The sequence below is a fragment of the Buteo buteo genome, chromosome 6, assembly GCF_964188355.1.
Source record: "Buteo buteo chromosome 6, bButBut1.hap1.1, whole genome shotgun sequence".
NCBI lineage: Eukaryota > Metazoa > Chordata > Aves > Accipitriformes > Accipitridae > Buteo > Buteo buteo.
The window spans coordinates 25,785,175-25,798,863 of NC_134176.1; the positions used below are offsets into that span (position 1 = coordinate 25,785,175).

A 13,689-nucleotide genomic window follows, 5' to 3' on the forward strand; every position below is an offset into this window, starting at 1 on the left:
GGACTGGCAGGGAAATAATATTATGCCCATGTCTCCCCCTCCCATTAAGAAGTGGAGGTTGGGGACTGTGAAGGGAGAGGATTAACAGAAGAGAGGTTATTTTTTTAACCTGCTTAGCAGCAGTAAGCAGTGAAGCATAAAGCTAACTGCAACAGGTGTTTGACTCCTCAGCCAAGTCTGAAGCACAGAGATGCTGAGATGCTGCTTAATGTTCTTTTTGTGTCATCATTATATCATATTTTTTCTCTCCTTTTTTGTTTCAGATGTAGTCCATGTTCCCGACTTGCTGGGTAGCTAGTTACCTGATGAGTGCTCATGGAAGAGATGATTATCTCACTTCTCAGTCATGGCTGGGAAGTCACCAGGACACTTTTGTGAAGGACATCTAGCCAGCCCTGCTCACCTTGTGAAGCACTGGCCCAGTGCAGGTTAGCCCCTCTCCCTTGGCATATTACAGCTGAATTGCAACTACTCGTAGACATAGCCCAGACAGTTTCTGTTGCAGTTTCTGTTCTTTGACTCTTTTGATCTTTGAAAAGAGTAATGCTCATCTGCCAGATGAACAATTCGTGTTGTGGAGGGTGCAGGGCCAGAATCAGTGAAAAGGGCATTTGCTATGATGACCTGTGCGAGAATAAATGTAACTAGCAGAGTATGGAACCTGGAACCAAGGAGGTGTCAGCATTTGTACTTAGCATGGTATTTCACTGACAACTTGGGGTAATTTATTTATTCCTTGTATTGGGTTAAATAACACACACAGCAGTCAGGCAGCTATAGGTAGCCTAGTGCTATCTTTGTTTGTGAGAATGTCCAGAGGACTGACAGGAGCAACTTAGCAACATGGGACTCATGGCAACCACAAACTCTGGAATGAGTCATTGATGCCCCCTTTTGTGGACATGTTCTATGTGAAAAGCAAAAACCAACAGTTCTCAAGTCCTGGTCCAGCTGATTCAGCCAATGCAGTGATTAAGTCTCCCAGAATTTGAGAGGTCCCAGGCATCATTTATCTGAGGTTTCAGCCACGTTTAGGATACACTTATTTGCAAGCAACATGCCCTGGGGAAGAAGAGGTAAGCCGGGGGCCTGCTTTATGTGCACTGAGCAGCTGTGGAACAAAAAGGAAACTCCTGCCTGAAATGCTTGCAGTAGGCAATGGGTGGCAGAAGGAAGTGCCGAGCTAGTATGGCTCAGTGTGCTGGGCAGCAGGGTTATCCAGCTTCAGTGTCTCTTACAGACCCCAGAATACACTCAGGGTATGAAGCTTTTACTACTCTCACACAGTTTTACTCTGCCTGCAGCCCAGGCTGGCAGGCTCAGGGGAGCTCTGCAAAATGGGGTCACATTTGCTTTTCTATCAATTAAAATTTTACAGAAGATTTTCATAGTTATGATAATAACCTTATCATTTTTGTAAACCCAAAACATTTTGCCTGTCTACTGAGGTTTTATTTATCCCTTGCTCATTTACAGCTGATGGTACACAGCTCCCGTGGTAGTCCAGGCATTTTCTTTTTCTTTTGAAAAGGCAAGGTGGTCTCTTGATTCAAGAAAGTTGAGAAACAGAGGTCAATATGTGTCCAGGCTTTGTTCTCTCTTTTTGACTGCTTTTTTCTCTCAGGATTACATTTCTAGGCACATTTAGAAGGTGTTTATGATTTATTTGTAAAATGTTTTTATTTTCTGTGATCACTGAGCGTGAATGTGGTGGCGTTTCTATAATTGCTGTAACTCAATTTGGGTTAATAACTATTTTGCCAAGTGAATACAGCATCACAGGAATGCAGCTTTTCTAGTTCAGCACTGCCAACACCACGTGTCTCTATGTGCTACCCTGCTGCATGGCCTTGCTGGCTTATGCAGGCAGGATTTTGAGGTTCTCTTGAGTTGTGCAGTGGAGCCTGAGGTGAGTGAGGTATTTCACTGGTTTGGCATAGTTTGTCTAATTAACTAGAGCTGCCACAGAACCTGCTGTGATCTAGTCTGACCATGGACTGTGTCGCCAGCCTGTAATTCATTCCTGTCTGCAAATATAAGCTTAAGCGTGAAGGCAAAAGATAACCTGGCCCAAATGGCAGTAAGAGTGTCATTTTGCAAATGCCCTCCCGTAACATTCCCTTTGGTTTGCTGAGTGTCACTTTGGTGGCGTTGCATTCCTTGCAGGGCTGGAAAGCCAGAACATCTTAGCAGAGCCTCACCAATGGGAAACAATAAAAATTGTTAACTGGGGTGACACCTTCTAAGTGGAAGGTATCCAGAAGAGTGAGCTGGCTGCTAGCCATGGGGACCTTCTTTTTAAGGGAGCTGGAACAGTCTATCCCAAAGAGATTTGGAGCAGCTCAGTGTGGTTGGCTGCCACAGGGGACTCAATATTCACTCGTGGCCTCGCCACCCGCATGGGCAGTGTGCCAGAAACAGGACGGGAGGAGGGGGACAGGAGAAAGAGAGACTATCACAGTAGTGACAAAACAAAAATCTATCAAAGATTAGCCAGGGAAACAGGCGGGATCATAGCAGGTGACTCATCATGAGAAATCACAGAGTTGCGGTGGAAAGAAGAAATGCACAGAAGCAGCAGTAGTGATTTAGGATTTTCTGCAGCTAGAAAAAGTGAGGCTGAGCTAGAAGTGCTCAAGGCTGTGGAAGAGCACCCTGAAAAGCTGATGCCTGTGCTAATGCTGTTTCCATAAGCATTACTCCTTTAGGACGCTGCTGAATTTTTATGATGTGATGACAAAAACAGTGGGGGAAATGACAAAGCAATGGGGGAAATAAGTGATTACCCCAGGCGTGGTTACGAGGGTTCATTAGTTTGACAAATATCTGATGAAATTGTACTTCCTAAGAATGACCCAAAGGATCATTGATCTGTAGTAGCATTAACCAGTGACAAAAAAATATAAACAAGAATTTGGTTAATGTGTTTGAGTTTAATAATGTAAATGGTAATAGAAAATTACTTGCAGCATTGACTGCTTTGCTTTCAATGTTGTGATGGAAAAGAACTTACAATGCTGGAAATGTAATTATTGAAGGTGATTATAATTTTGGCTTCAGTTAAATCGTTTTCCTTCCAAATATAGCACTCTTCACTCCAGTGAGATTATTCATAACTTACTTATGTATTGCACTTGACTTAATTGGCATATGGTGTAAATTAACCCCTCTCAAAAACATGATTTATGTGCCTTGTTCTAACTGATCTATTAAATGCAACCTTGTTTTGTGTTGATTCTTGCCTCTTTAGGCAAAGTGATTTCAGTTTGCTCTGTCCTGGCTTCTCCTTATCTGATCACTGCCCTGCCTTTTATTATTCAACAATTGCAGTTACGTCAGGGATGTGTGATAAAGCTTATTGAAAATGTAATGCCAGTTTCTTGAAATCAGAGAACAAACTGTATAATAATTTCATTGATCAAAATAATGCACTGGATGCTGAGACTTTTTAAAGAATGGTCAATGTGCTGATTTTAAGCATTTAGAAAAGCAAGGGTTTGGTATTTCTCAACTAAGTAAGCTGGGATTTCTAAATAGAAATCAGCTTCTTATTGTGCAATAGGAAGGAATACCTTTAAAAAAAATCTTATTCAATACATCAAGGAATGCATTAAAATCTTCTGTTTTTAAAACACTCATTTGTGTTATAATAAAAGGATTATATCAGAGAAAGGCCAAGGTGCCTTTTTAGTTTCCGCTGTTTGTTTCAGATGGATGAAAAAGAGAAAAAAGATCTGTCGGGGAAAAGGCTGCATTCATGTAAAGGAGTAGGGATTCCCATCTGTTATTGTTGGGAAAATATGGTTTAAATAGGCTAATCTTGTTTCTAAGCTATTTTGAAGGTAGATGTGAACTCCAGTAGTGCTGTGAAAGAAAGCATAGCTAAGAGATGCAATGAGTGTGTATATTGGTGTGTGGATAGCTACAAAAGCAAGGTCTATATCTGCCTGTGTATCATCTCAGATAGGGACTGGGTTTTTGTACTTGTCTTTAAAGCATCAAGATCAAGTGGTGGAAGGTAGCCATTTGCCTTTTTCTTATTATAACATTTTTGTAACTTAATTGGTGCAATGTGTACCCTGTGAAGGGGTAAGGCTGGCAGCTCTACTTCCTCCCTGAAAAGAAATGATCATGAGTGAAATCAAGACATAGAAGATTGCGAATGCTAGGGAAAAGTGAGCACGGGCCTGTTTGTTTTGTCTTCTAATACAAGCCGTAGGAGCATGAAATAGGATGAACTGATGGCATGCTCAGAACAGGCAAAGATACTGCTTTGAGCAGTGATCCATGGAACTCATTGCTGCGGGGTGCTGCAGAGGCTGAATGCTTGTTGTAGTTGAAAACAGGACTGGAAAAATTAATATAAAAATAATCATTGGGAAGGGGTGTGAAATACAAAGACCTCATTCATCTCTAGCTCAGGTAGTCTTTGATACTTAAGTCGCTGGGAGACTTAATCATACCTCCTTGCCCCGGTTTTACATTCTTCTCTGGCCACCTGCTACTGGCCACTTTAGCAGAGAGGGGGCACTGGCCTAAATGGGTCTGTGATCTGAACCAATATAGCTGTTTCTGCACGTGCTGTGCATGCTGCCAAGAGATGGCTGCAGTTGCTCGGTGAAGCACTGAAGTCTTTAGCAAATCTGTGATGTGTCAGTGGTAGCTGTTGTCTGTCTTAGTTTTTCTTACAAAAGATACTTTGAGCCTTTGGCCATCTCTGTTCCTGTGACTTCACTCCTACTTATAATTATTTGGATGCTGCTACTCCCAGAGCTGAAGACTTTTCTAGCCTCACCCAAGCCCTGTGGAAGCAAGCACACAAAGACCAGGAGCATGATGAGCCTCTCAAAGCTGATTAGTACTAATGTAAAGCGACTCACTGGCTGCAGTTCTTTTGGAGCAAGGCTGTTGTTTTTGGCTGGCTGGCAGCAGTGCTTTGGATCAGGGAAGCTGTGCTTTGCTGAACCATCCTTGTGCTTTCTAAACCCAGCTCGCATTAGTCGCTTATCAGCCTCTGTCTCCTCCAGCCACCACAGCACACTGCCAGGCTAGTCCTCTTGCTCCCCAGGCGCAGGTGTCCAGGTTTTGCCAATTTTTTCAAATTGGTTGCAATGGGAGAGAATGTCTTTGTAAAGAAAGCCAGGCACACAGCACAACCTCTTTAGCTTTCTGTTACTGGAAAGTTGAACACTGAAGTTTTCTGTACATCAGCTAATGTTTGCTTTGATTCCCTGTGTGATACCTTAGCCTGAAAGAGAAAAATCTTGTTGGTTTTCATTTTATTTTGTGTGCAGGTAGCCACAAATAACTACTGCAATCATGTTTTAACATTTGGAGTTTAAGAACATATCCCAGCAGTTAAACATGCCTTTAACTTTGGGGGAGAGAAATGTATTTAAAAAGAACTGAACATTGATTAGTAGAGAAACCTCCCTCCCTCCCCAGCTAATCTGAGAAAACATAGAATACTTTTCCAGTATTTTCCGTGAAGCTTTTCTGTAAGAGGAAATTTCAGGTTGTCCTCAGTTTCTCTCAATGCTCAGTGTGCTTACTATAAAGCCAACCCCTCCTCCCCCACTTTTCTTTAATTCCAGTGTGAGTGAACAATAATAAGGAAAGTAAGGAAAGCCTCGAAAAACTTAGACGAAGCAGAAGGGTGCCCAGGAAACGTAAGGAAGGCAGCTGCCACTTTAGAGGTTAGGGACTGAGGAAAGCTTATGTCCCTTCAATGGTATTTGAAGAGACCAGTGAGGCCTGGGCTCTCCATAGTCCCCTGGCCACCCTTGCCGATCTCTTGACACCGGCAGCTCCAGTACCACATAAACTTTTCAGAACCCCAGAACTGCTGCCTTTCGCAAAGCCACAGACTGACCATCCCTGTGCTATATTTAACCCAAAGTCCTACTGTGGTGGCCAATTCCAAACCTTCTGTGAACGGATACAACATTCAGAGGGCCCAAGCACTCGATGCAGGTGGGCTATGGGTGGGGTGGGGAGTGTGAGCAGGTGGGGGCTGTGAGGTGCCTATGAGAACTTGGAAAGGGATTGTGTTGGTTCAAAGATTGAGCCTGTCACAGTCAGAGTGGTGCTCTGATGGTGTGGGGCTGGGGGTAACTGCTCTAAGTGTAGAAAAACCTTGTTGTTCTCCACCTCGCTCTCTAGCTCTGTGCTCATCTTGTTTTTTCATTCAAGCTCATTTCTAGCCCATGGCCTTTCCTGCTGGCCACTACTAATAATTCAGCCACCTCCTCCTCCTCCTGCGGGCAGGCTGAGAGGCCTCTTGGTTGCCTGGTTTAGACGCATCATCCTGGTGAGTGCCATTGCCTGAAAGAAGGACCTTAGCAGCATTGGCTGAGGTGTGTGGAGATGGTGCTGCTTGCACAGGGTGTGATGTTGTCTGCACTCAGTAGAGTCAGAGGTAGAATAAAAAACTGGGGTTCTTGTTTCTCACATCTCTGCCCCAATTACCACAGCACGTTTCCTTCTGTTTTCTCAAGCAGACATAAGCTTGCCCTCCTGCACCACTTGACCACTAGATCAATGCAAATGCCATGACTTCAGCACTTGCACCCACTTTATAAGCACTGGACAGCTGCTGTAATGCTTGCAACACTCATGATGTCACTGTTGGGTTTAAGCCAGTGGTCTATTTTATGATTAGAGATTTTGTTTTTCACTGGAACAACTTCAAGGCTTTTTCATTGCTAGCTTATGTTTACTCCTTGCACCAGTGAAGTGCAGAATGTGGGGAGAAAATGGGTGAGTGAAAGAAACAGACCAGTCCATAGCAGAGAGTGACAACAGTGCCTGCCTAACAAGTCCTCAGCAAAGCTACTCTCACAAAAACTCAGAAGCTTGCTGAGAATTTTTTTTCTGGATATGGGAAAACACCAAATGAGCGTTTCCAAGGGAGAAGGCTGGGGCTCTCCTTCCCTTCCACAGCATGCACAAATCATGCCTTCCCCCACCCCAGCCTCTTCTGTGGGGCTATGTGTATCCCAAGGGACAGAATGGAGCAGCTCCTAAACACAATAAACATTACTCTGTCTGGGTTAGTTTTTACATTTCTCTGTTTTATTTCTTGTTTTGCTTGAAATGACCTGTACCACAAGAATACAATTTATTTAACAGGTTTTTTTCTTTTTTTTTTTTTTTTAGGAGCAGATAATAGTTAAGTAGATACTGTTTATTTCACTGACTGTCTATAACTCCCTGCATCATTCTCACAGCCTCTGTCTCTCTGGCTTCTCCACACAACCCAGCCACAAGAACAACAGAGTGGCCTTTGGCCATATGATTGATTATAGCTTGTGGATACAAAGTGGAAGCTCTTTTCTCAGCTCCGATTGGTAATAAAAGCTCAACAAGTTACATTCTAGGGTCTTTCTCAGTGACTTTCTCCTCTAATAGCTGCTTACATCTTTCTGGTGCAGCATGTTTTATTTTATATATTTGTAATAGTTTAAAAAAAAAAAAGATGATTTAGCTTACAAAGAAAAAAATAATGCCCCCTTAGCATGAGCAGTACTGCAAGGTTCTGATTGTTATGGGGGAGTTTCTTCTGGCTTCACAGTTTTGCTGCGAGGTGTAATGCCCAAGGTTCCCCAGAAACCTAATTCTGTGTGGTATTTTACCTTTTCTTTTAATTGATCCCCATGAAATTTGTTTTGCATTACAGGCCAGACACTGCTGTTCCCAGAGAAGAATGTGCCCAAAACAGAAGAGCTGGTCACTTGGGAAGAACTGCCTTTTGTAGCAGCTGATGGGTACGTCGTTTCTGTTATCCGCACATGCAAATCAGGGGCTGGAGCTGCTTTTACCATAGTTGCTGGGCATGGGCTTCATGCTTATTCACTGTCACTGATACACTTACCTCTACTGCTTTGCTTTGCTTTAAGTCATAGAGCCCATTTGTGTCCCAAGGCTCAAGATCCATCATCTTTTGCCCCATGTAGAAGGACGGCTGTATGGTGCTCTATAAGTCCTATATTACAAATGAACGGCATAAAGCGCACTGACCCAGAACCCATTTCCTAGTTCATGTCTCAACTTCCACATTCCCAGACCTTTTTGTAAGAGACTGTGAGCATTCAAAGACCTAAGCAGTTGCTGAAGCCCCATTTCCTACTTCAAAGTGCACTGAGAGGACTACACTAAAATGTTACCCTTCTCTGCAAGCCCAGCTCACTGTGTAGCTGGACATGCTCCTCAGTTGTGGCAGCGTGATAGCACTAGTGATGCACAGCAATCAGAGTAACTGGGAAGAGATGTGTGTGATTCCTGTACTGGTCTGAAGTGCCCAACAGAACTGACCTGGTTCCCAGTATATGGTATAAGCCTTTTAAGGGTTAAATCTAGACAGGTGTTTCTGTCCCAGTTCCTGGGGAAGAGTTTGCATTCCTTGCTTAAAGAGATTAATATATGCTAATTACTGTCTGCTTCAGTTCCCATCCTATTTCAGAAGCAATGCAAACACTTCCAGGCATATTATCTTCAAGCAATGGGGGATATCCAGATGGGCTCCAAGGTTATGCAGCTGTAATGGAGAAAGAAGATCCTGGAAAAAAATGCATTTGGTATCTTTATATTGTTCTGCCAAGGCAGGATTTGCCTCTGTACCATAGCCCTACTCTAAATAGCCAGCAGTCTCTGTGGGCTAGAAGCTAACTCGGCAGCTCTCCATAATCATGTTTTGTAGATAGTTCTCCCTCCCTGTTCTGGAAAGCAGGCCCAAGTCCAAATACAACAAAGCTGGAAGAGCCTTTTTTTTTTTTTTTTCTTTTGGTAAGTGACCTTTCCAGCCAGGGCCCAACAGAATAAGAATTGCTTCTTAGGATCTTTTCAGCCCATTTTGGGACAGCTACCTTTACACAGCAGAGTGCAGCACATGGCAAGCTGGCTCTGTAGTGGTGGTGTGCATTTCACTTTGGTCCCTCCCAGTCACAGATGGGTACAGGGATCATGAGTGCAACCAAAAGCCTCTCATTTTCTCCCCAGCTGCCTCTGGGAGGGAGCTGCGGAGAGAAGCATGAGAATCTGTTCAAAGCACAAGGCCACTGTGTAATTGCTACCACTGTGAACATAGAAGCAGTCCCAGCTCCCACATGCCTTCTGCCCCTTAGGTCTCTGTTGGTTTACTAATGTGCCTGAAGCAAGACTGAATTCCTTTATCAAGTGAGTACAAAATGAGTGAGAGTAGCTACGACTGCGTGTGTAGAGAAAACTCAAAGGAGATGGAACTGAACTAACTCAAGTACCAGGAGCAGGCTGGCTGTGAAAGCTGAGAGGTCAGGATCAGTTAGTGCCCCCAGTCTCTGAGCTAGCCTGGGTGTTGTTCTGCAGCACTGACAGCTCTGCTGTGACACATTCTGCTCCAGTAGAAAACAAGCACCCAGTGTCTCCCTGATCACATGCCTCAATCCTGGTTTGGAAGGCTTCCTCCTGGGGGAAAGTTACTCCTCTGCCACACCATCTTTCTCCTGGGCTAGCCAGGAAGGGATGGAAGCTTGAGGGGAACAGAGGCAGTACAGCTAGTGGTGTCTCAAATGTATATCAGAGGCTTTTTCTCACCTCTACTGCCGTGCCGCTGACCACAAAACAGACAATACATTCAGGTTTCATCAGCTCAGGCTGGCTCAAAACTAAGTGACCTAGAAAATAACATCTCAGAGAATGCCAACAGCCAGTTTTGTCAGTCACCCACATTCCCATCTGGCTACTGGGAATGCAGCAGTTGTGGCTTAGGCAGCAGATCTAAACCAGGGCTTGGAGACAGCAGGAACCTGGTTACAGGAAAGGAGTAAATAAACATTCCCCCACTTCTTCTCCTGCCACCTCAAGGTCAAATATTTGCTTTCCCATCAGTGAAAGAACCTCTTACTAGGCCAGGTATAATCTATGCTAGCTCTTTTGCTGCTTTTGAGGGTAATGGGATGAGGCAGGGGAAGACAGTAGTTGGGATATTGTGGGTTTCACGTCACCCTCTAATTTATTTCCCTAGGCTGCCACAAAAAAGCAATCTCTCAGGCTCAAGAGCTGCCTCCTCCAAAAAGCAGTGCCCTTGATTCCTAACTAGCATTTGGCAATAAGCCTAAGTCTCTGTGGAGGCAAAGAGCTATCACTTTAACGAAGTCTAGGAAAGCCCTGGTTTGGGGTGTATTTATACTTGGGCAGTAATCATGCAGACAAAGCCTTGTGTTCTCTGCCACAAGGAACAAGTGGGGAATGGCACTCAGCTGAGCTGAAGAGGCAGGTTTGATGATACACTACGGGGTGAAAAGTGTGGAAGAATTGTAGTTAGCACCACATAGGAGAGGATGCAGAGATTATCAAGTCAACCCAGCACTGAAGCATAACATGAGGCTCTCCTCTTTTTCTTGCCATCTGGGAAAGGAGACTTGCATTCTCTCAGGGACATACATCCTACCTCTTCAGGGGCCTGCGGGGATTGTACATAGGAGGGACTAGCCGGGCGTAATGACACACTGTACAAGGTCGCAGAATATCTTACACAGTTAGGAGCATCTTTCCCGGTAAGAAGTGGGGCCTGTATGTACAAGTGTTAGCTGTCGCTAGAGGAGCCTGGGAGGCAGCCGTTTTCATCAGGAGAGGTCCAGCAGCACTATTCTCCAAAGGAGCATCTGGTCTATGGTTAGAGCCAGGAAGGTGACAAAAAGAAGGACCCTGGCTGCTTCCCTTTCTATCTGACCCCTCACAACACCAGCAGATAAAGTTTGTATTGACACTATTCTTCCTCTCTTCCTGCTTTTGTCCCCACTCCCCCTCCAGCACTGGCGGAGGGAGCTGGGGAGCAGGCGGCCTGGATAGTGCTGAGAGCATCACTGCTCAGAGAGGCTGAGCCCCAGTGACCGCCTCAACAAGTGCAAGAGCATATTCTGGTATTTCCCACAGAGAAAACAAACAAAAAAAGAGAAACAGGTGACTGATTAAAAGAGTTTCCCCCCTCCTGTACACGAGATTCTGCAGTCACGCCGACAGATAGACATTAAATAATTCTTCCATAATAAATGATTGAAGATAAAAGCCGGCGGTGGCTGCTGCTGCTGTTTGGATTGCTCCGTTGTCTGCATCTTTGTTTCTAGTTTGTTCCCCGGCCACTGTCGGCTGGCGCTGGGGCTGTCAGACCTTTGCCTCTAGCATTTCTAGGAAGAGTTTATGCATGGGAACCTTGCCTTGCAGTTTGATGCTGTAGAAGTGCTGCACAGCTTTGGCGGCCGTCTGCCGCAGGAGGGGCAAGGTCAGAAGCAGCTTGCCTGCTCGCCGGGGCTCCTCATTGCGCTGACTCAGCTCGTAGTCCTGCAGGGCTTCGTGGAGAAGGTCCTGGAGTTTCTGCACTGCATCCATGTCCTCTATGTGCATGGAGTCTGGAGGGAGGGAGAAATGACAGCAAACAGACAAGTCAGACATGAGGAAGGAAATCCTTTATGGTCCTGAAGCTAAAGATGCTTTCTTTCCTTTTCTTTTCTGTTTTTTGGGGGGGTTGGTGTTTTGGGGTTGGTTTTTTTTTTGGGGGGGGGAGGCAGGTGCTGGTGTGATTGTTCTTGTTTTGTTGTTTCTTAAGGGCAAAAAACCCCTTGCTGGCAGGTGTTGGTGCTGCTGCTGTGAAGTTCTGCATCAGCCCAACGAGTTGGCCCTAACAGTGTGGGACAGTAAGGTTGCCAGGGGTAGGTGACACACTGTGCCCTGTGTGCTGCCCATTTTGCCGGCCACCCCAAGGCTGTGCAGGGGTCAGCCGGGGCCTTTGTGACTTGCACATTCACTTGCCCTCCATGCTCCTTACGGGGAGAGTCACCCTGCAAGGGGCAGCAGCTGCTGTGCTGCCACTTGGGAGCAATCTCATTAAGAATAATTAACACTGCTATAGCGCTTCATCTGTCTAAACTGCCTAATTGCCGTGCAGCTGCTCAGGGTGTCAGCAAGACACAAAAGCCCCAGTAGGTCACAACCAGTGTGCCCAGGGGTGTTGCCAGCCCCACCTTTGTGCATATGCCCCTGTTTTCAGAGACTGGCAGCAGCTGCTCCGGGAGCTTCCTGCTTCAGTAAAGGAAACCCACACCTCCTGCAAGGCCTCTTCCCTTAGCCTGCCAGTTAGATTTCTACAATCTACCGGAGGGGCTGGCAGGGTTTGCAAGGCTAGCACAGCTCCTTGGTGTGTCTCTGAGGCAAAGGTAGCTGGTAGTGACCAAGTCAGGGGTTGAGCTGGGGAACCCGAGTTGAACACGGGCTGCTAAACTTGTGGGTGAGTCATGGTGACAGGGCAGCACCAAAGAGCAGAGAGGTTAGATTAGAGAAGCTAATGAGGCACAGCATCACTGAAGGTTTTTCTCCCTTTCATCTTGCTGATGCTTGCTTCTTTCTTACAATCCTGACAGAGCTGGAGACACTGTTGCCTTGTCTTCATTGAATGTTCAGAGACTTCTAATCGATACTGAACCCATTGATAAAGATTCCTGCCACAGGGCAACAAATGCAGAAGCAGCAGCAAAGGGACACTACAGCAAGACACGTGCAGTTGCACTGTCTGCCACTGCAGCCAGGCTTTGCAGTATGGCAGTGCTCTGGCTCAGCCCACACACATACAACACAAATGTGAGGACAGGGGCTCCTCAGTGTGACAGCAGTGAAGGGGAGGAAAGCTGGCTGAATGGCCAAAGTCTCTCTAGAAATATGTGTCATCTCTATGGAGAGCGCAACACAAGTTAGAGACTGTGAATTTCATAAGACACATGTACAGTAAACGCTCTTTATGATGCATGATTTATGAAGTATTACAACAGTTGGGAAAATATTATGTCTAGCAAGAAAGCTGTTTAAGAAGCTGTTTAGAAGGAATGCCCTAATTAGAGGATATTAAAGGGTTGTATTTCCAAGAAGCCTACTGAGGAAGGATTGTTCTTCCTGCATGTGCTATCTGTATCCAAGAGACCAGGCGAAGAAGCTCAGAGAAGGGCTGGCAGGTCATCACAATGACCTGAGCTAGCCACAGAGGTTGATTCTGAAAAGTAGGGAGGGAGAAGCATGTTGCCAAGTCAGTCTGTCAACTTCTCCCAGCCAGGTAGCACCTCTGGAAAATTTCCATGCACCATTCAGGAGAAGTGAGTAGGATCTGTTTCCTGCCAAGTTGCAGAGGTCATTTTGGATACTGGAAGTATCAAGAGCTGGAGCTTGGAGAGAAATGTCCTCCAGTCTTTCTGTTTAATGTCCTTCTGGCTAGGGGCACAAGGGGGAGAAGTAATCACAGGCCATCAGAGTTTGCAGATCCCAGCAGGTGCTAGAAGCGCTAGGCATCAAGCCATGCTTCAGGCCAAAGTGGGTGGTCTCATTTTGGGTACTGATGCTGCTGTACAGTGGACAGAATCCCAAAACTGTGCCCTTCTGCCACCTGACTTCTGTAAGGTGATGAGACTTAACAGCACTAAATAACTAGATCAAAGCCTGCCCCCCCCCCCCATTCTTTGCTGAAAGAAGCTCAAAATTGGCAGCTGACTGCAAAAAATAAAATAACATTGCAGGATTAATTTCCTTGCAATCCATCAGTGAGCTGGTGTCGATGGCATTGATAAACTGTTAATTACGAAATCAATAGCTATGAATTTTTACAGCTGTCAGAGCACTGAGGTGGAGGGAGGCTGCCTGACCACGTCCCTGAGGGTCAGCTGGCCTAGAAGT

At 45.4% G+C, this 13,689-nt stretch overlaps 1 protein-coding gene and 1 long non-coding RNA gene across 4 annotated transcripts in view; one reads left to right on the forward strand and one right to left on the reverse strand.

The window, feature by feature from the left end:
- The first annotated feature begins 280 nt into the window (after positions 1 to 280).
- Positions 281 to 13,689, forward strand: part of LOC142032050 (uncharacterized) — a 33,804-nt gene continuing 20,395 nt past the window's right edge. For both annotated transcript variants that reach the window (XR_012650722.1, XR_012650723.1), the window contains exons 1-2: positions 281 to 428; positions 7,679 to 7,766. This is a non-coding gene — a long non-coding RNA (uncharacterized LOC142032050). The remainder of the gene's footprint in view (positions 429 to 7,678; positions 7,767 to 13,689) is intronic.
- Positions 7,073 to 13,689, reverse strand: part of ESRRB (estrogen related receptor beta) — a 134,198-nt gene continuing 127,581 nt past the window's right edge. For both annotated transcript variants that reach the window (XM_075030122.1, XM_075030121.1), the window contains exon 7: positions 7,073 to 11,384. In XM_075030122.1, coding sequence (XP_074886223.1) covers positions 11,140 to 11,384 — 245 coding nt within the window. In that variant the 3' untranslated portion in view covers positions 7,073 to 11,139. The remainder of the gene's footprint in view (positions 11,385 to 13,689) is intronic.